Source organism: Parus major, chromosome 2 (genome assembly GCF_001522545.3).
Source record: "Parus major isolate Abel chromosome 2, Parus_major1.1, whole genome shotgun sequence".
NCBI lineage: Eukaryota > Metazoa > Chordata > Aves > Passeriformes > Paridae > Parus > Parus major.
Genome location: NC_031769.1, coordinates 138151821 through 138174298, shown reverse-complemented (window position 1 = coordinate 138174298; position 22478 = coordinate 138151821). Strand labels below are relative to the sequence as shown.

General features: G+C 36.0%; 2 protein-coding genes across 3 annotated transcripts in view; one reads left to right on the top strand and one right to left on the bottom strand.

Annotated features, from left to right (window-relative positions):
* The window catches only part of MTBP (MDM2 binding protein), a 29123-nt gene extending 22616 nt beyond the window's left edge, over nucleotides 1–6507 (bottom strand). Inside the window, exons 1-8 of one of the 2 annotated variants that reach the window (XM_015617139.3) lie at nucleotides 6419–6507; nucleotides 5896–5976; nucleotides 4752–4825; nucleotides 4490–4635; nucleotides 3950–4008; nucleotides 3009–3153; nucleotides 1383–1500; nucleotides 700–834 (exon numbers count right to left, since the gene is read on the bottom strand). In XM_015617139.3, coding sequence (XP_015472625.1) covers nucleotides 700–834; nucleotides 1383–1500; nucleotides 3009–3153; nucleotides 3950–4008; nucleotides 4490–4635; nucleotides 4752–4825; nucleotides 5896–5976; nucleotides 6419–6494 — 834 coding nt within the window. In that variant the 5' untranslated portion in view covers nucleotides 6495–6507. The remainder of the gene's footprint in view (nucleotides 1–699; nucleotides 835–1382; nucleotides 1501–3008; nucleotides 3154–3949; nucleotides 4009–4489; nucleotides 4636–4751; nucleotides 4826–5895; nucleotides 5977–6418) is intronic. The other variant, XM_015617140.3, reaches the window with a different exon arrangement.
* Nucleotides 6508–6548: 41 nt separating this feature from the next.
* MRPL13 (mitochondrial ribosomal protein L13) overlaps nucleotides 6549–22478 on the top strand; it is a 30919-nt gene continuing 14989 nt past the window's right edge. Inside the window, exons 1-6 of the mRNA XM_015617142.3 lie at nucleotides 6549–6646; nucleotides 7221–7344; nucleotides 9979–10072; nucleotides 11769–11829; nucleotides 21292–21378; nucleotides 21691–21812. Of these exons, the coding sequence (XP_015472628.1) occupies nucleotides 6620–6646; nucleotides 7221–7344; nucleotides 9979–10072; nucleotides 11769–11829; nucleotides 21292–21378; nucleotides 21691–21812 (515 nt within the window). The 5' untranslated portion in view covers nucleotides 6549–6619. The remainder of the gene's footprint in view (nucleotides 6647–7220; nucleotides 7345–9978; nucleotides 10073–11768; nucleotides 11830–21291; nucleotides 21379–21690; nucleotides 21813–22478) is intronic.

Genomic DNA, 22478 nt, shown 5'->3' with positions numbered 1-22478 from the left:
TGGAGGCATTAGCCTTGCAGATAACATCTGAAACAGCAATAAAGGAATGCAAAAACATTTCACAACATAATACTATATTATATTAAAAAAAGGAAGGTATTTAATTTTTGATAATAAGTCTGACTTTGTAGAATGTCAACAATGTGCATTAAATGAGTTCTAATTGTTACCCAAAATAAAATATGATCTACCAGGAACAGACAAATGCAATACAAATTTTCCATGTTTTAACAATGAAAACAACAAACTCCAAACTGATGCCAATTTTCATAATTCTCATTTTTGTTTTCATCAACACATATGATTCTGGAGTTCCCATCAATTATCTACTTCCAGGAGAAAACATGAAGCAGCAAGAGTGTAAAAAAAAACCAACCCCAAACCTTTAAAATTAAGTGGGAAGGGTTAGATAAATACAGAATTCATAATTTAACTATTTTGAGTATTAAACTGAACAAAGTCTCAATTTCTACTAAAAAAAAAAATCTGGTATTGTATCCCTAAGAACAAACAGATGGAGTATTAAGGACCTGTTTTGACAATACAGATGTACAAAAGAAGCATTCCTCAATATCCTTTATGAAATCATTACTTCTATACTTTCAGTTCTGACTAAGAATTCCCCAATTATTAATTTTCTCTGGAAAGTAAAACAGACAAATTCTAAAATTCAAAGAAAACATCAAGAATAATACTTGCTTCTGGCAAAGTATCAGTGTTCCTCGATTGCCACTCTTTCTTAGCAGCAAAGCAAGAATTTAATTTTGCAGTCCTGAATGTCTTTGCTGAAGTGCTCTTAATACAAAATTCTGGAAAATCTGCTCCTGATCCAAACTGAAAAAAAAAAAAAAAGATGACAATAAATGTGTCAAAAAGAGATTAAAATTATTTCTTTTCAGCCAGTTAGATGTGTTATTATTTTTAACAATTAGTATTATTTTTTCTTAGAACTGTAAAATTAAGAAAAAATACTAGACTTAGATAACCAACTAGGAAATCCAAAACAGTAATGCTGAAAATGTACACAATGTCACAAAGCTCTCAGGTTTGCAGAAACATTAGACATATGCTTGCAACAATGACTTATACTTACATGACAATGATTTGTGATAGATATAAAATTATCTAATTTTGAACAGTAAGTTTTAACAAAAATATTTCAGAGGGGTGCATCTGGATTTCTGAAGTTCAGATCTTGATGGTCTCATTTATCATTTCATCCTCTCACCCACCCAGACATGTTGCACATTACCTTTGATTTACACGATAGAAACCAAATTTGGATTAAGGCATAAAATGCACTGCACAATAAATGCTTTAAATGAGGTACACAGATGCTTTAAAAAATAACCACCACAATTATAACCTAAAACCTATTTTACCTTTCTTTCCCAGATCTGAATCTTTCCTCTCCAGAGTTCATTTAAATCAATAATATTTATGATATCATCTGAAGATACGAAGTCTGCCGACAGATAGTCTGCAATCTTCTGCCAGCTACTGTAAGAATATTGAAGAATTAATCTTACTGAATTTAGGACTACAAATAAACATGCAATGCAGTTTTACAGAATTTACCTATGCATAGAACAATCTTGTCCTAGCACTGAACAATCTTGTCCATGTCAAAACAGACAGTAAAGCTTTACAAAAGCTTTATATTTCACAAAGTCAAAAATGTTACAGAATTGCTCGTTCAGGCTCAGTAAAGGAAGTTGTTCATATGCTCCAAGAAAGTGACAGAAAAGAACTTTGACATCAAATAAGACTGACAGTGGCAAGCTGCAAGCACAACACAGTAATGCTGGGTGCTAGAAGCTGCAGCAAAGCCTGGCAGCCGTCAGTGGGGCCATCACTGGTCTGTCCAGATGGTTTGTAGTTAGCCTTCTAAATGGAGATATGACTGCAGCACAAGCATTATCCAAATTCTACGAGAGAACACCCAGTATCTGTGGGTTCTGCTGGCAGTCTGTCTTCTAAGCAAAATCAGCACCATCAACAGAACAGGAAGAATAAGTGAAATCACTTTCATCAGAGATCTTCTACACCCAAATAATCTTACTTCACATAAAAGGCAACAGAAAAATGTATTCAGTCAAAAGCTGCCTCCACAGGCTGATATCAATGAGCACTGAGATCAAATATCTGTGGAAGTCACTGAGTAACTTTCTTGTCCTCCACCTACCTCAGGAAACACTGCACAGTAAGGTATATTGCTTATTCTATCAAGGACTGAACATTCGCCTTTTTGAACAGTTTTATTAATTTAGGATTGAGCTTAACCACATATGAATAAAATTTCAATCTTTTGGGCATGGAGGGGAAGGAAAGCAGAGACCTTGCCAAGTTGCTCAGTATCCACACAATCATTCACTTTGTGGGATAAAAACCTCAAATCACTGTGGTTTATAGGGCAAGATATCACAGCCTTTATATGTCAATTAGAGGAGGACAGTAAGTAAATTACTTGACTTAATTTCAACTTGAATTAATAGTCTCAGTAATTCTTCATACTATCAGAATCTTGCAAAACATACAGGAAGTAATAGAGAGTTTATACTCCTTTTTCAAAAGGGAAAAATGAAGCTCTCTACTTTTCCTCCCTGAAATGTAATACCAAAGGTAATACAAAATCTGAAGTAAAACCAGCAGAATGGTTTCATTTAAAAAAATGTGGAAAACTACAATAAATATATAAGTTATCCCATAGCATAACACAACATGAAAACACTGAGCCCATGGAAAGGGAAAATATTTTATTATTTGCTCCCACAGAAAACAAGAAGTGCAGAGGACTGGCTCTTTTGCCTGCTTCTCTGGTTAGAACATGCATCTACAATAAACTAGCATGAGTAATTCCTCCCCTCATACAATATTAGACAATTAATTTATGTATTTTCAAAGTATACATGTAAAGTACTCAACATGCTGTTTTTATTTCAACCCACTGACCTATGCTAACACAAAACAGAAGTGACCTTGTTTTAGACCTGAAATAAATGTCATACCCTTTAGCATCACTTGCTGCAATAGTGATCTGTGCAGAGTGCCACTCTCTCAGGTGTTTCAGGGCACCAACAGCAGGTAAGCAGTCCTTTAACTTGGGTCCATCACATTCAACAGCCTGCAGGATTACATCAACCATTGCTCTGCCTATAAAACAGTTGTGTATGACTCAAAGGATCATGACGCAGTAAATTATTCAGTCATTTAAAGATAGATTAGTATTGGTTATCATTGACTGCTCTAAAACCAGCAAAAAGATCAAGTAACTTCAAGATTTAAAAAACTTTTCACATATTTTAGCTCATTTCCTGCTGCTCCTCTTAGATGAACACAAAGTATTTCATTGAGTGATAGATGAGATTTGTCTCCCATACATCTAAGTAATTTTCCTACTTTTAACACTCTAAATTGCTATTTTTCATTCTTCTTGAGTTCCTTTGTTATCCCAAATCAACTTCTGCAACATTATATAACCCTAACATGCAAGGTGATATGTATCTCCAGTTTACAAAATCCCAATCCAGCTGTTCTGATGTACTTCTCATCCTCTTGTCTCCCACCCACAAATAAGCAGCAGTCAAATCAGATGTCAAATCAACATCTTCCTTTTTTTATAAGAAATTTCCTGTGAGTTTTGCATTGCTACGATTATTTTGGTGCCATTTCAGATGGATAGATTTATTATATAAGTAACTATTTTAAACTCTACTGAACTACAGCCTGTCAACGAAACAAACAAGCAGCAAACTAGCCTTCAAGCTTACCTTCAATGCCAACCATGCTCAAGTTCCTAAACTACCTTCAAGAGCCACATTAAGTTAATTCAGCTACCAAACTAACATTGTCTGAACTTTTCCATTCACTATGCTTTTACCAGATGAGTTTTTGTATCAGTAACCAACAATATAAACTCCAATGAGATTGATTTTTAAAAACAGATTACCTGGGGCAGGCAGTTTATCAGCTAATTGATGCAGACTCTCAGCAGCTTCATCATAGATACTAAAAATGAAGAACAACATGTTTGGAACCAAAATATAAACAAAATTATTTAGAAACAAAATGTTTCTGAACAAAAATGTCAACTAATGAATGGTACCTGATGTAAGATCTTACATCTTTAAAAATGCACAAACATACCTAGGCTATGAGAAATCATCTCCTTTTACTAAGACAGAAATAGGCCTAATGACATTGAAATAATCTGCAGTAAAACTGGAAGAAGGATTCAAGAGGAATTAGCAAGAAATTTTTGTATATATGATGTTGGTTGTTAGGAAACTGCTCAGTAAAAATCATCTGTAAAAAAAATTAAAGCTATGCTAAACAAAAGAAAAGTATTTTCAGTACTAGTAGGGGGATTGCTCATAGTTAACTCTTGCTTTGGTAGTAACTTGCACTTGTTAAGCTTTCTTGATCCCCTTGGGTCATCACTGTTAGATATCAGATCATGCTCTTTAAGTAAAAATAATAATACACATACTCAGTCAGAGACAGTGATTCCTGACTGTTACTGTCATCTTCCTCAAAATTTTGTGTGGTTCCCAGGTTCTCATCAATATTTTCTTGGTGAGAATCTTCATTTTTCTGTGTGCCAACATTTATCTCCTCCCAGTCAGAACTGCAGAACTAATCAAACACAAAGACTTAAATACGCAAAAAGACTTTTGAACATCTCAGTTTTAGCCTGTTTAACAGTCAGGCAGATGGCTGAGGAACTTATACTCTAAAAAAGTTTGCTTTACCTGATAATAACCACAAATGACCTGACTTGCAAAATACCATTTCTTTGCACCTGGAATACCAGCCACTGAGCATGCTGCAAAGAGATTAAAAAAAAGATAAGATTTAAATTAATCAGTTCACTACAATCTATTCTTCCTATTTTAATGAACATCTCTGTTAAGAGACTCTGTAAGTCATTTAATGTGCAACAATTACTTGAGTTCTACTTTCCTTTGGCATCATAATTAAGTTCTGAACATACTAAAGTGTAGGTAAGTGTCTAACCAAGTGTCTAGTACTGACGCTCTGACTGTTTATAAGTAAAAAAACCTTTGACCTCTTCTCTGTTCTGGGTAATACTGCTTTCTCTTTGCATGATCTGTATCAGACCTAAACTAAATAACACCTTTCATAAATATGATTTAGATTTCACAAAATGAACATCATCTATCAACATTTCTATGCAATAAAAAGCATAGAAGTTGCAAACAGCTTAACATTCCCATCTCTGTGAATTTTAAGAGCTCATAATGGTTTTCCCAAATGAATACTAATTATATGACATACACATTAATTATAATATATAATTATACACTATATATAATTATTAATTATAATATTATCTGTGACAAGATGAGCTTATAACAGTATATATCCAAATCAACTAAAGAACTAAGAAAGCATTTTTTTATTAAAAAAACCCAAAACAACAAAACACAAACACACAGCTCCTAAAAGTACTAAAGCAGATCTTAAGAAATCTATTTTAAGGTGAAAAAATTATTTCATATTCATCAATTAAGGTTCCGAATTGTTACCAAACAGACAAGTATTGCTTCCACTGCAAAAATTAGAAGGTATTATAGGAGTAATTAAAACATCACGCTTCCCACTGACTTGAGAAACAAGCCCTTTCCTACTTTTCCTTGCTCAACTGAACTGTAATTTCAAAACCATTCCCTTTCATTTCTTTCAACCAATCAATGTAATAATCTCCTAACACTTTAGCTGCTGAAATGATGGGAGTTCTCCACAGAAACAGGAGCAGCAGGAACAGGCCCACGCAATTGGGTTTACTTACATTTCTGTTTCCACTAACAGAGCATGCAGAGGCCAATGCCTTGATACCATCTGCCCTACCTCACCGTGCATTGCAATATTTACCTGGGAATGTGCTCACATCTGTGTTTATAGATGCATTATAACTTTCTTTCAGGAACTGATATATGTCAGCAGCAGTCCCAGCTAGGAAAAAAATAATAAAAAAAAAAAATCTTAAAACTACTGAATTATGAAAGTTAAGTCTTACTTTCTTACAAATACAGTATAAAGTTCAGAGTGATATTAGAAAGTGAATTTAGGGGAGAAGGGGGAAAGGGATTGGCTGGGGTTTTAAAGAGAACGATCACCTGCAGATTTGCAGTTTAAAAAGGCAAATTTTCCTAAATTCTCATTTAAATCATGCTCAGGAACGCATTACAGAGTTACACCGCATCATGGCAATAAAGCAGGAACCCCCCGGAAGTTTCTGCAGGTTAAAGGCACCAAAGACTTTCAGGCTTAAAGCAAAGGGGTGTTTAGGAAGGCAGGAGCCCGGAGAGCCCCGCGGACACCGGAGCAGCCCCAGCGCCGTCCCCCGCCCAGCGCCCGCGGGGCCCCGCGGCCCCAGCGCCGTCCCCCGCGGTACCTGCGGCGGTCGCTGCCGCGGGCCCGCCCTCGGCCCGGCGCTCGCCCCAGCTCAGGAGCAGCACAAAGCGGTCCATGGCCGGCCGGGCCCGCGGCCGCCGCCGCTCCGAAGGTCCCGTGCTGCCGCCCGGGCCCCGCCCTTGCCAGGGCAGCGCTTCCGCTTCCCGCGGCCCCGGCGCGGCGCTCCCTGCGCGGCCGGCGGATGGCGAGCTACAGCCGGGCGGCCCAGGTGAGCTCGGCCTTCCCCGCGGAACCCCTCGGCCTCGCTGTCTCCGGGACAGGGCCCCGGGGCCGCGGGCGGGTACGGAGGATCCCCAGGCCCCCAGGAGAGCGCCCCGGGGCTGTCTCCGGTGTCCGCCCTGAGGGTGCCGGTGGCAGGAACCGATGTGTGCCACGCGTCTGGGCTACAGGGACTCCCGCGGATCGGGCTGAATGCTCCGTGTGGGGGAGCTGTGCCCTTCGCCGGGAGGGAAGGGGACCTTGGGAGTTAAGTATTTGGCAGCGATGTTACGTTAAATATCTTGTAGCGAAAATGGAAGCTTGCAGCAGGAGATCTGCATTTTTGAAGCAAAGCCCTCAGGGCCGGTAACCGATGACTGGTGTTACACGAGTGCATCGCGCTGCGGTGGGTGTATCGCAGTGCTCCGTCCATTTAAAGGTTATTTGAAGGGGATGGTGCTGCATGTCAATATTTCGTCCAGTATTTTTGGATGTAAAAGAGGTGTTGATTTAATTGATGAGGAAGATAGATTACGGTACTGTGCTCTTTTCCTATAAGAAGTACTGAACCTCTTTCTTTTCAGCAATGGGCTACTTTTGCCAGAGCCTGGTACCTCCTCGATGCGAAGATGCAGCCCCCAGGAAAAATAGCAGCTGCCACTGTAATCAGACTCGAAGGCAGACATAAACCTATTTATCATGCACTAAGTGAGTATTGCAGTGGATGAAAGCAAATTTGCTTTTGTTCACATTCATGTTTCTTCCAATTTCAGTTTTAAACTCAAGCCTGATATAAAAGATTACATTTCTCAATTGTTTATAAATAATAAATTAATTGAGCTTTTTTCTCATCTTTTTCCATCATACTGCTCCACTACCGAATGTTTTTTCTTTATCATTACACATAAAGAATGTTATGAATTTGTAATTCATTTTGAGTAACTGAAGTACAGTGGGTTGTTCTTTTATTTTTTTAAAAACCTCAGAATATGTTTTGTAGATTTTAAATGTAAATATTTAGTTCACAGTGCACATAAAGAAACATCTGAGTGCTTCCTTCCAGTAGATGCCCAGGACCACATTCTTGGAGTGCTTCATTCTGAATAAGGTGCAAAGAAGTCCTGTTTTCATGAGGCAGAGGGCACAAACTGAAACACAGGATACTCTGAGCATCAGATAAGATGTTTTGTACCGTAAGAGTAGTGGGAAATCGTTGCCCAAGAGGTTGCAAAGTCTCCATCTGTGGAGATTTTCAGAAGCTGGTCCTGCTTTGAGCACAGGCTTTAGACGACATGACCTTCAAAGGCCCCTTCCTGCCTCAACATTCTGTGATGAGGAGGCTGGGACCTGTCTGATACTTAAATGGGTGACAATCATTGAAAGATACCTTGTTTAAATAAAACAATCCTTTTGTTTTTCTGCAAATTAGAGATTCATCTATAAAGATGCATCTGTAATCCTGTTCATTACTTGTAACTCTGTAGTGCCTGTCTCATGGGGATAAGCATTTTATAAATAATAAAAAGTTGATCTTACACACCACTGGTACAGTGTTCCCTGTAATACCAACGCAAATTTTTCCAGACACATTACTGAAACATAAAAGAAGCCTTGAAGTTGGCTCATATATGCTGAAGTGTACGTAGTAAAATTATACTGGATCTACTTCACAATAGCAGGCTGGATTTATAGTGCTGTAAAGATCTTTAAATGTCTATAGAGTTCCGCTGTTGCAAATTTTGTAGTATCCACAAGATGTCACTGCAGGCTGAAGGCTGTCTTGAGAAATAAAGCAGATGCTGAGAAGAAAATATTTTGGTTACCCTGTGCAAAAGAACTTTGATACTTTTATGTCTGTGGAGTTATAAAGTCTTGGAAAGTATTTAAATGATAACTTTATTTTGTTTAAAATATTCTGTAAATCAGTACTTGGAGTAATAACTCCTTGGACAGAGTAACATAAGGGGGATTGTTTTCGTTTTGTTTTTAATTTGGTATTAGTATTTGTTAATTCTGTGTTCTTGCAGGTGGAAAATTGTAGGCAGAAGTTTCCTTAGATGAGCTTATTGTGTCATCTTACCAACCAAAACACAAAAAAGTCACAAAGTCCAGTGTCGGTTTCCTGAAATTTATGAAGACATACAGTGTTTTTAGAACTGATCTGTCAGCAGTGAAAGGGTGCAGCAACAAAGATGTGTAAATTGCATTTGCACTTCAGGTGTAATTGAAAGTGGAGCATTAAAAGAATACAAGATTAAAAAATAATAAAAAACTTAAGGTGTGAAACATGCTTTGATTAATTATATGTTCCTATAATTATAATTATTTATAAAGTCCATGGTCAGTTTAAGCCCTGGTTTGTATAGCTGCTTTGTTACCTACTCAAAAGTGTTTTAATCAAGTGAGCCTCTTCAAATACTTATGTTCTAACATGGTGATACAAATGGGACTGAACTATGGACAAATCATTTTCACTTTAGTTGAATGGGTGGCTACAGCTTATCAAGATCATTACTTCTGATATTAAAAATGACATCTTTTCTCCTATTTATGTGATATTTTTGAGATAATAGAGGTTTTGTTAGCACTTTATTACTACAGAAGCCCAATTAAAAACTAACTCTTTCTGGCAGGGTGTTGATGTTAGATTATAAACCCTGCACTTGAAGAACTTTTGATGTTAAAGTTGATGACATAACTCTAAACATACATGTATATGCTGTAACATTAGCTTCTGTTAGATAAATGAAAATGTGGGGTTTTTCCCAATAGAGCTGTTGGGGGTGGTGTTTCTAGGGCTTTTTCACCCTGCCACTTCCCTTAATGCAATATTTTTCTTTGTTTTATATATTTAGCCTGAGAGTGTAATTATTTAATAGAAGTATTTTATTTACCCAAAATGTTCAGTGCTTCATTAAACACACATGCTGTGTTTATGAGAAAGTAAAATTAAAAATATTTAGGATCATTTGTAACTAACATTTTTTTCCTGTTTTTTTAGTTGTTTTTTTTTTTATATAGGTGTATATGTAGTATAATGTGTTGAATAGAAAATTGCCTGTAAGCCAGATTTCCAAATCTTAGCTGAATAATTGCAATGATTTAGTCATCTGGCCTGATGGTATTTTACCTGCTTACCTAACCTGATAGTACTAAAAATAGTAATTAAGGTTGGTATTTAAATACTGATTTGGATGACTCAAAAAGCTCAGATTTTTAATTTTTTGTTTTATGGAAGGTGTATTTATATTCTACTATGTATGTATTGCACATATTGTAGTTACTTTGATTGATTCCCTCTGTGGTTTTCTTTAATATTTTCCACTTATTTCTACCTTGTAGATGACTGTGGAGATCACGTTGTCATAATAAATACAAGACATATTGCCTTCTCTGGTAACAAATGGGAACAGAAAGTATATTCTTCACATACTGGGTAAGCTGTATAGTAAATAAAGCCTGTGGTAGTGAGCTTGTGGTAAATTTCATATCATATTTTCTTAATAGTTGAAGTATTTTTTAGCATATTGCTTTAAAAGGGAATTTCTGCTTTAACTTTTAGGGGGGTGTTTTGTTTGTTCGCATGTGTACAATGTTTAAAATGATGTATACCTTTTTCCTCTTTTATTTTTATTTTCTTTCTTTTTGTTGTTTGTTTGTTTTTTCTTATACCCAGAGTATATTGCTAGGGAAATAATCTAACTCAAAAGTAGTCAGAACAATTGAATAAATTAACAGATTTGATGAGTGAGGTTGTGTCTGGACTCAAAGATCTGGACTATTCTGTTTAATGTGCAATAGAAGATATTTCTATTGGCATCACACATCTAAGATACACACACACAAATATATACATATAGTCACCAACTTTAGTTACTTTATCCTACCAGGACCTCCTTACCTAACAGTAAATATTGGATCATAGAATGAAAGAAAAGTAGGAAAAACAATTAAAAAATGGAACACTCTCAAGCTGTATTGATGTACAGAACATTGTTATATATAGTAGTGTAAAATACGTTATTCTGACAGACATAACTTCTTTGGAGAGTGCAATAATCAGCTACAGACAGGGTGTTGATCTGTTCATTGCTTCTGTTTTGTACAATGATACTAATACATAATTATCTTTGAGTGTCACAGTGTATCCAATTGAGAGATGAAAAAGTCACACTGAGAAAGCTAATGTTGTTAGTGGTGCAGTCCTGAAATTGCTGAATTGCTGAGAAATTCTTGTTCAGAGGTGATGGAAATTATTGTGTGGGTTTTTTTCTCCATCTCCCTCATGACCTAGAATTTTCTCTAAAAACTTAACATGTAAGTTAAAGCACTTACTTAAGTACATAAGTTGGTGTTGAATAAATAAAAGTAATTGTTCACTTAAAACAAATACTTAAGTCCATGTAGCTCAGTGGACATGTCTTCATGATGCTGGGCCTATTTTCATTTCACTTAGGCTGATTCCTAATAATTTAATTCAATGAAAATTAAACCCCATTAATTAAATTAAAATTTACCTGCATGTAATTTCTTAGTCCACACTATCATTCATTTAAAGCTTATGCATAGATCTGCATTAGTGCAGCTTCAACATGTCACATAGGCTTTAGAAAGATGGATCCATTGCAGTAAAATTAAAATTTTATTACTGTAGATATGCCAAGTCTTGGTAAGGTTTATTTAGAATAGCAAGAAAATAAATGGTTCAAAGAAATCAAAGTTTTCAAAGGTTTATCAAAGAAAATAAACAGTTCAAAATGGATGTCTCCTATGTCAGCCACAGACTGGTTGTGAGTCTTGATCATCTGAAAATATTTCAGATTTCTACATATCTTATTCCTGTTGTGTTCTATAGCTGTTATGGTATATTTAATAAGCAGCTTTGAAAACATATCAGTCTGCTTGTGAGGCACAAGGTGTTTCATACTCAAGTGAATAAATAAGAAAGCATAAATGGTGTTGAAATTAGATATTGGACAATTTTAGGTCTCATGAGAACCACTTCCATTTTTTGGGGGCCTATAATGCCATTACACCATTTTTCAAGATGCAATGATACTTTTGCTAAAATCATGCTTGAATTATTTAGCTTATTTAGGAATTAAGCTTGTATGTTTGTTTCGTTTTTCTAGTTATCCTGGTGGTTTCAAACAAGTGACAGCAACTCAGCTTCATTTGAAGGATCCAACTGCTGTAAGTGTTTTTCCCTTCTTCTCTTTCATTTGTGAACTGGTTGGTTTCCAGTTAATTAGTTCCCCTAAACAAATGGGATCAGTTACCTGCATATGTAAAGTTAAATTACAAACATTCTGCTAGTGGTTCATAGAAGCTTTGCTTGTGACACCGTTTTTATAAACAGTGTTTTCAGGGTTAGATTGTAAGTTGTGTATTTTTGTCATTCTTCCATGCTGTCCAAAGGAGGAAATCAAGCTTGTTTGCTTCACTAATTTTTCACTTATTTACTTCCTTTTAGTTTAAGGGGTCTGACCTGTCTCATAAGTGAACTGCCTCCAGTTTGAGTCAGCTAAGATGTACTTGAGCTTAAGGACCCTACTGCTTTTTTTAAGAGCCAGCAAGAATAATGCTAATCTTAAAAAAGTTAGAAAGTGCATCTGCCTCTTTTTCCTGGTGAAATTCAACAGTAGGTTTTCAGTAATTATGTTTTTTAAATCTTTCCTGCAATGCTGTGTGTTCATGGTGTGAAAGAAAGGGAAATGGTGATTATATTAAACATAAGCCTCTTATCTGTGTTAGACTATTGTATATTCTGAAATGCAGTGTTCATGTGTTTTTACTGATGAAAAAAGTAGGGAGCCAGATACGAACATTTTGACATACACAGTTATGAAATTACTTCTACTGCAGCTGGAATGGACAGCATTGGAGGGCTGAATTCTCTAAGTACTAATGTTTCAGAGCATGATACAAGACCCACAGAGATTATTAGATATTTATGTTCAGTTTTGGCTTTGAAATGCTTTTGTTTAGGTCACTTTATATATAAAATATAAAAGTGATTCTTCCTTTACCTAGAGAAATTTTATCTGCTGTAAAATTCATGGCTTTTATCAATGATTTGGAAATCCTGGTTTGTCCAAAGTCTGCCTTATACAAGTGCAAATACTCAATGAATAAGTGGTGCACCATATGAATTTGCCTGGTTTCTGTTTTTACTGTCACAACTTCTTCAAATAAAATGAAATTTAATCCTACGTTTGTGTGTAATGTTCTGTCTAGAATTTTTCAAACTAAATGCTTTTGCAAACAGACTCTAAGATAGTTTTAATTCCTTTGGGAATTACTGATAGTTCCATGTCTCAAATCGACTAGTCAAGCTATTTCATTTGAGCTTCACGCAGGTGCTGAGCACTGGGAGGCAGTGTAACACAACTTGTTAGGGCATGGGAATTGGATGTTCTCTGAATTACCTTCTGGCATTTGTTCTGAAATACCTCTTTTCTTGCCAGGCTCAGAGATTAATTTCTCTGCAAACAGAAGAGGATGAAATGCATTGCCAAAAACTAAAGCATGTTGGACAAAGGCTCAGCAAATGGTGATGTGGCTCGAGTCTTGGTCTAATTTAGCAGCAGACACTATTTTTTTAGCACAATGGTGGAGTCTTCAGCAATTAACTCTGTCATTCTATTGAAGATGGAGCATTCAGTTGCCTTTCTCATAAAGATATCTCAGACATGTTTTTGTCATAATTAGTAGTAGTGGGTGGTAATTTGGCAAGATACATTCTCTATGTGTAGTTGTAAGAGGTTTTTATGGCTAGAAACATTTGTTTACTAGTTGAATCGTATTGGAGTGAAATGCATGGGGATATGACCAAAATGGAAATTATGATGATGCTTTGTTAACAGGTTTTATTTTTAGAACTAGCTTTTAAAACCTGAAAAAGTGGTACTCTGAAAAAACAATGTCAGCCTAACTAACAAATGGATTTTCAAATGATAATACAAATGACACATAGTTATTATGGAGACTTTTATAAATCACTTTATTTCCCTTCCTTTCTCTTTTAATCACATCAAATTCAGTTCCTGTGAAGCCAGTGGAATTATGAAGATTGTAGGAAGCAGGCTGTATCTTCTGTGGCATCCAAATCTTCATTTTGTAAAGTGTTACTTTCATCCTGGCAGCTACTGTTATTTGTCTGCTCTTGGACTTACTGCCTCCTGCTAATTAATCCTGGTAGTGCTTCATTAGATGAGTCATCATTGCTTTTGGAAATAGTGCTGTTACAGAAATTAAGGCAATAAATTAATGGAAGAGACTATTTCCAAGGAAAAGGATGTTGTAAACTTGCTTGGTGTTACATAGAGATTTTGCAATGGATTTGACTATTTTTCAGTTTATATGAGACTTTCTGAGTGTGTGTGTGTATAGTGGGACTGCAGGAATGCTTAGCACTGTCTTTACTTGCATATGTCTAAATTCTAACATGCAAATCCCCAAGATAAATATTTTTCTGTTAGTTTTGTTTCTAGTATACAGAGTTTTTGGAAAACCTGGTTAACAGCTAATGGCTAGTTTAAAAGATTATAATGAGTAATTTGATGCAAAATGCTATAGTTCATGCTTACATGGGAGGCTGAAAGTCATAAATATTGTTGTCAGAATTTAGACAAGGTTACTGTAGTATCATCCCTGATCATTTCTAGCTCCTTCCTAAGGTACCACCAAGGTTAAGTGATAATCTCCCTTAATTGGAGCTCATCTCATTGCATCTATCTTATTAATTTTGGAGCTTTACTTGGAAGTGGTAGTTAGTGCTTCAGAGGGGTTGTGCTGAGTTTGAATTTACACGTGCCTTTTTTCAGAGGCCATAGGATGATTCAGATTGAAGAGAACCCAAAGAAATCTCTAGTCCAACTTCTTACTTGAAGCAGTGTCAATTATTAGGTCAGATAAGTCTGCTGGGAATTTATCCAGACAGGTCTTGAAAGCTTTCCATGGCAACTATTTGTAATCCATGACTTCTCTTCTGTGTTGAAAGGAATAACCTCACTTGTCCAATCATAAGTGCCTAATCTCTGATGTATAACTTTGTACCTGAGATTAGCAGTTGATGTTTTGTATAGAGCTTAACGTTCCTTGTTCATTTTGCCAAGTTTTTCAGCACTTAAAAAAGATTTGGGTTTATGCAGGGGTGAAAATTACAGTGTTAACAAAAAGATATCAAAAGTGCATAGTCCAGCACATTTTAACCTTAAATACTTGTGAGTTCATAAATACTCACTGAGTTCGTGTGGGAGGCATGAGGAGGGGAGTGTCTCTGAATCTGTTTAAAATTTCTAGTGTTTTCAGTTGTCTGCTCTTCTGCAAAATAGCAGAGAACAGAACTCATCTATTGAAGTTGACTGGGCTACTTTAAGGAGTGTATATTGAAGAAAAAAACCCAGCTTGTTCACATTTCTCTGAGTTAGACTGGATGTAAATTCTTGGACCACCCATAAGCAAAACTATAAAATATGTTCTTTAAGTGCACCATGAAACTTTGTTACTGTAGTTCAAAATAGCCACTCTGTTCTTCAGGTTAATGTAATACTAACATTCTGTATGACAGCAATAATCTCTTAGGATATAAGTGGGCAGGCAGCATTAATTTCCATTGGAGGTTGCTAAAACAAAAATCTGATTGAAGGGTTTGGTGTATTTTCTTTGCCAGGACAATCTTTTGAAAGTAAAGGAAACTGGTAAACCTTTGGATTTGAGGTGTAGGTGTTTAGAATACACAGAGATTTGGGATTATCTTGGCTTTTTTTGTAATAAAACTTGCAGAAGTTTTATTTAGCTGGAAAAGTGATGGGCATGAGACCAGCATTTTCAAAATTAGACTTCTAGGTACTTGATACAGAAAGACTAAAGGATGTAGTTTTAAATCTCAGATTTGAGAGGGTGCAAAGATTACTTGAGTAAACTTCCTAGAAAAATCTTACGACTTTTCATTTAAATGCCTGCAAAATAATGTTGTCAGATCTAATCTGTAGAAGCAGATAGTAATCCTGTAAGAACAAAGTTTTCAATCATTTTTTCTTTGATTTGTGATTTGAAAGGTAGGCAAAACTCATCTTATTTTTCTTAACTTTTTTTTTCCTGGCTGCATCAGAATACTTGACCCCAAAAAAGAAGGAATTACATTTAGCTAACCCTAAATGCTCAGTGAGAGGATTGACCTTTGCATTATTAGAGGCTGTATTGCCTGTGACACAGAAATAATGGGTGATAATTGTTCAGAATGAATGTTACCTGCTAGGGAAGATTAAGTGAAGCTCTATGGAAATGTGCAGGGAGGGAGCCTTCAGGGGTGTAAAGGTTTTGGTTTGTTCAGCTGCTGACACTGATATGAAGGGGTTTAAAATGTTCTAATTCTCCTTTTGAATGCCCTTTAGCAACTGCTTGCATGTGTAGACTTGCCATTATGGTCTTTTGAAGAAAAGCAAAGACAGCACAGTTAAATCTTGCTGTTGGTATTTGAGAACGTATTTTCTTTGCATCAGTAAGGAATAGTTGATAGAATCATATGTACTTACTAGAAGTCAGTTACTGGAACACTAGATGTAGTAGCATTTCCTTCTATTACTAGGGAGTAATGTTTATTAATTAAGTAGAGCAAAACTTCAAAGACTGGATTAGGAGGCACACAAGTTAGTTTTGCATAGGGAGGAGAACATGCTATCTTGAAACATTACCTTGAAAACTCCAGGTGATCTCAGTAAGTCTTAGAGCTGACATGGTCATTTTCTTCATAGTACACAAAAATAAATGCTTATATTAAAAAGTCTTAATCCATTCCTTATTTTTGAGTCAAGTTAATAATTTAAATAAAACATTAAACTTCCACATTTTTGTTAAGTGAAAAGCAGCAGTGGAAAGTCAAATGACATGCATGTGCATGGAAGTTTAATTCATTTGTGACCAAATGATTCATGTGGCAGTATTGAGTACATTCACTCCTGCTGTAATACTTGTACAACTGTCAGAGGTAGAAAGTTCTTTGTGTTATATTTTATAATGTGTGGTGAAAAGAACAATATTGTATACAGAAGAAAACCATGGACTAGTAGACAGAAGATGTGGTATTGAACTGTACCTCCAAGTAACTGCTGTATCACTTGAAATTCTTTTAGAGTTATTTTGGTATGCCTTGTAATTAATCACTTTGTTTTCTCTGGAGCACTGTGTCCTTCCCATGTTCTAGAGTTGCTTCCTGTTGATTATTGGACTTAATTCTGTTAGGATAGACTTTTTAATAGCTGTTAGGGTAGACTTTTTTTCTGGAAATTCAGCCAACTATTTTGTGCTTCTCAGTAGTAGGAGTGGTATTGCTCTGTTGATTTTCATCTTTAAAGTATGTTTTATCTGGCAAAGAATCTTTCTCAGAACTTGTCTCCATCAGCCATAGTCTACAAGTTGCACGTAAGCCAAAGCCTGTCACAAAAATTGAAATATTTAAGCCTCATAGTGTTTCAAATAAATATATTTTAATTTATTTGTACTCATAAAATATATTAACGTGTTGTAAGGGACTGAAAGTGTAAGAATTTTAATAGACCTGCCTTCAGATTCCTTTCCTTCTAATTAGCCCTTTAAATTGGAAACTAAAAGAATAATATCATAAAACTGTGTTATTAAGAGCATATCTATGCTGTGAGTGTATAAATTAGCTAAGCTGCAAAAAAGGTATTGCAATATTCAGAATGGGTACTTTGTAATTTAAAATAAACTGGGACAAACAGCATTCCAGTAGAATAAAAATCCCCAAGTACTAATGCTGGGGTGGCTATGTACATTTATCTGTTGGTGGATGTCTTTCCCTGATAAAGTGGCATGGTGTTCAGGAGTAAATATTTATGAGGATAGTACTACACATTGATAGTACTAAAGATAAAGGACTAGGGGAGGAGGCAGAGAGTCTGTGAATAACTGAATAAACTGTAAAGCTGTGCTAATCAATTTCAAAATGAGATCAAGGTTGCAGTGATCAAGGTTGTGGGTGGGTAGACCTCTCTGCCAGTCTGAAATCCCAGAGAAATCACCAGCTTTTTTAACTTTCATGTAAAATTAAGCTCTTGCTATTTTAATAGGTCAAAGTAAGTATAATGACATAAAAAGCAATAAGGTTTGTCTTTTATTAGAAGTATATTACAAGCATGTAAAAACAGGATTTTTATTGTTAATTCCTGAAAGAAACAATATGTTCTGATGTGTTTTTTCAGGGAGCATTGAATCTGGGTTTGGACTTCATGTGAATTCTGTAGCAGATTTCCAATTCCATACTTTTTTTATTTAGGGTTGGTCTATTTTTAGTAAAACTTGAGCATGTTCTGGTAACAGAAGAGCCCTTACTTAACACCCTGCAAGTATTGCTGGTTGGATCTGCCTTTTCTGTTACACAATCTTACTCAAGGTGCAAAAGCAGTCTGTAAAACTTCACTCAAGCCTGTGGGTTACTGATTTCTTTGACTTGACACCACACCAGTGAAAGTGAAGTTGTGGCTGTAGGCAGAATTTTGGCCAAGAAGTTGGATGTAAACTTGGTCTTTCCAGTAGCTGGGTTTGGATTTATTTTGGCTTGAAGAAAGTCCTTGAGGCAGAAGTTACAATGAAGGAATTTTTCCAGCACTACCTTCTGTGTCCTGGCTCCCTGTTTAGCTTTCTGTTCTGTAGTTGGACTAATGACCTTGCAGTAAATCAGAGTCCTGGGTTGCTTTCAAAGCAGCGTGGCCAGTAGGGTGAGGGGGGTGATTCTCCCTCTCTCTGCTCCGCTCTGGTGAGGCCCCACCTGGAGCACCGTGTCCAGCTCTGGGGCCCCCAACACAGGAAAGGCATGGAGCATGATGGAGCAGGCCCAGAGGAGGACCACAAAAATGATCAGAGGGATGGAATACCCCTCCTATGAGGAGAGATTGAGAAAGCTGGAGTTGTTCAGCCTAGAGAGGAAAGGACTCTGGGGAGAGCTTATTGTGACCTTTGATGTATATAAAGGGGGCTTACAGTAAAGATGGGGACAGATCTTTTATCAAGGCCTGTAGTGACAGGACAAGGAGTGATGTTCTTAAACTGAAGAGATTTAGATTGGAAATCAAAGAGAATTTTTTTTTGTGAGAGTGGTGAGAGTGAAACAGACATCCCTGAGAAGTTGTGGATGCCCCATTCCTGGAAGTGTTCAAGGCCAGTCTGAATGAAGTTTCGACCAGCCTGTTCTAGGGGAAGTTTTCCCTGCTCATTGCAGGGGGTTGGATGGGATGACCTTAAAAGTTCCCTTCCAACCAAACCATTCTGTGATATTTTGGCTTGTCTGGCAGTAAAAAATAGTTTGTGCTTCATGTGAACTGATTTTTCTGTTGCAAATATTGTGGTTATGAACGTCTTGCATGTGTGAGGGGGTACAGAAAGGGAAATGAGTTCTTAAACAGCATAGAGAACAGTAGATGTACCGCAGCATGCCTTGGAATATGCTTATTGCCCTTAGGATACTTACCTGCAGAAATTATTAGAGAATTTACAGTTGTCTATGATAATTCATTATCCATTATGATTCTTCAAGTCCTGTTTTCATGGTAGTTTGTTGGAACCTGAGCTTGTCAGTACTGCAGTGACTGTACACAACATTGAAAATATTTATTCTTGTTCAAGCTTGTGTATATAAATCAGACATTCTTTACAGAGTGATTTGTTTCAATTGGCACATTTTTACTACTTAACTGAACTTTTTGTAATGTAGATAAAAAATTCAGAACAGATTCACTAATCAGAAGTATCCACAACCAAAATAGATTAGTTGCTCTACCTCACTGATTTGTTTCAGCAGATAACTCTGCCTCATGCTGCAAAGGAAGATCAAAAATCAAGCATGAACATTGGTTGCTTGAAGAAATCAAGTATTTAACATAATGTTAATTAAAGTATTTTAAAGTCTCTTTTCATTGGAATGAAATCATTAAATAACTAGCTCTGTGTATCTGTAGGTCAGAGATCATACATTGGATCATGTGTATGTACAGTTTATTAGTCTAAGAAATCAACACTGGTTCTAACACAGTCTGAAGTTAAAAGTAATTTTTAGATAAGGAAAGAATCCCCACAGTCAATGTGTTGTGAAGTCTCAAGATTTGTTTAGTTCTGATGCATTTTGATCTTTCATTGGCAATAAGGAAAAACACTGGATAGAAAGGAAAATTAGCGTATGAACTTAAAATTATTAATGATAAAAGGGCTATTCACATGAGCTGCTGTTAATAACTCTGTATTTTCTTTAATTGTTATGGTATCTCACCTGATTTTTTAATATTCAGTGAAGCAAACCAGTGAAGGTTCATTTTCCTTGCCCTTGTCTAAGCAGATAGTATACTGAACTAAATAAATTATAGTTTGCTCTACACGCATGAATAGTTTTTATCCCTAAAAAGCATTTGTTTTCATCTTTGGTTTTTAATACATGCTTATTAATTTTTATTAGAGAAAGTATAAAAACTGTATATTAATCTGCCTGACCTAATATATTTCTCCTGTCATCTTGATTTTTTGCATTTGGCCACATATATATGGTACTGGCTGCATAACACCTGAAAATCCTATCTTAATGTGGTTCCACCTGGGAACTTTGTAATTGTCTCTAAAATTTCAATTTAATTCCTTTAGTTAATTTTATAAAAAGAAGCCATTTTGCTCAATATATTTTAGAAAATATCCAGATGCCTGCAAGATTTGTTTGTTCTTAATGCCCTGCATTTCAGTGTGGTTTATTGGCTTGAGCTTGATGTTACACTAAGCATGCCTGGGTAGTTTCTGATTTGGAGCTAGTTTATATCCAGGTGTCCTGGAGCAAACATTTTATTTACAAAATTGCATGTAGGTCTAGCTCTAAGTGCTTTGCTGTCCTTTATGAAACCTTTTTTGTCTCCTACAGTTGTGTGCATTGTTTTACATTTACAAATGTTCCCCTTCAGGATGAAGTCCATAACAATTTGTTTTGTATTTAATAAAACACATCTTTACCAGAGTCCAAGAGAAAATCCCATTGAAGTTTGTTTACTTTACAATGAGCGTCATCTAGAGTAGATGTACAAATTCTATTCATTCCTGATGTTTAGAAGTGAGATTGTTCATCTGGAACTAATAGCAAGGGAATGTATTGTAAATATAAATAGCAAGTTCATAATGCAGTGTTTTGGTATGTCAGCTTTGCTTAAGGTACAAAACAATAATTAAAACTGTTTTAAACACAGCAGATTATATTATTAAACTAGTTGCTGGGACCACTTGGGAATTTGCTAGAGCATTTTTTTTCTTAAACAACATGTGTATGTAAATTTGCAATACAATAGACTTACCACAAACTTCTCAATTCTTTGAAGCTGAGTGATCATGTGCAGTCATTCACAATGTTAAATATAGCTCTAAACTTTCTAAGCTGAAATTTTCTACATGGGTCTTAAAATAAGTGTTTATATTACGAGGAGTAAGTATTCCTTTCTTTAAAATTAAGGTCTAGGGCACCTTCTGAATGTGGTGCCAGAATTCTTCAGCATGAAGGATGACTAAGAGCTTCAATGATTAATGGAGTGGACAGAGAGAAACACAGTTAAGTATTTCGTGTTATTGGTAGCCTCCCTGCTTATGTGTTATTATGTTACCTTTCCTCAGATCGTTAAACTGGCTGTTTATAGAATGCTTCCAAAAAACCTTCAGAGAAGAACTCTGATGCAGAGGCTACACCTGTTCCCTGAAGATGTGAGTAGTCATGCAGTTACGTTTGCATCCTTGTGTTATATAGAGGTGAAGTGGGAATGTTAGCAAGAGCACTCATGTCATCAGGTAAATTAAAACAAAAATCAAACTACTTATATATATATATATATATATATATGTGTATATATATAAGTAGTTGGGTGTTTTCCATATTTTTTCATTGAACCATGAGATTCAAGATGTATGACATTGCTGTATTTAGGTCAAACACTTAGCATGAAGAATGCAGTGCCATCGACAGGGGTGTTGTTTGTTAAACAGTTGGATAGTTAAAACTGTTCTCACCTATCTCAGGTAATTCCAGAAGATATAGAGAAGAACCTTCTACAAGAGATTCCTCAGCCACGTGCAGTCCCCAAGAGGTTAGATGAATATACACCAGAAGAAATTGCTGCCTTTCCGAAGGTTTGGACTCCGTAAGTATCCTAGATTTTTTTAAGAGGAGGCATTGACTGAATTTGTATTATTAATTTTTTATTCATTATTTCTTTCTACATTAGTAGAAAGAAAATAGTCATTCTACTCTTTGTAATTTTTTTTTGAGAGAGGAGGTCATTAAAACAAAGAACAATGGTTGCAAAAATTTTCTGTTTCTGGTTTGTTTTCTGTTTTTAATAAGAAAAGCTTTACTTAAAATCATGTTTTCAACTCTCTGCTTCAACAAAATGAGTAGGGTAAAAACCTTCATTTCCTGGTTTAAGTTGTATGTGCTCTATAATGCATAACTGTTAGCCATAGCCAAAGGAGATGCCACTCAGGTCTGTAAACTTTTAAAAGCTTAATAAAAACCACTTGTACTTAGGCTCCTCACCTTAGATAATAATAAAATAAATCTCTACATCTGTCCTGTGTAATGGAGGCACCTCTGTGTTACAGTGTCTGTTAAAGGAAACAGAATCCAGCAAAGACATTGCGCCTCTTCTGAGCTGAAACAGGGAGATTGGTTTTGACTTCTTCTAACCTATGTCAGTGATAAAAATTGCTATATTTTATCCTCACTACTGAAAGGGGCTGAAATTCCTGAGACTTCCTGGTTTCTATCAGATTTCAGTGGATTAGCCCTGAAGAAGTTTAGATTCTGC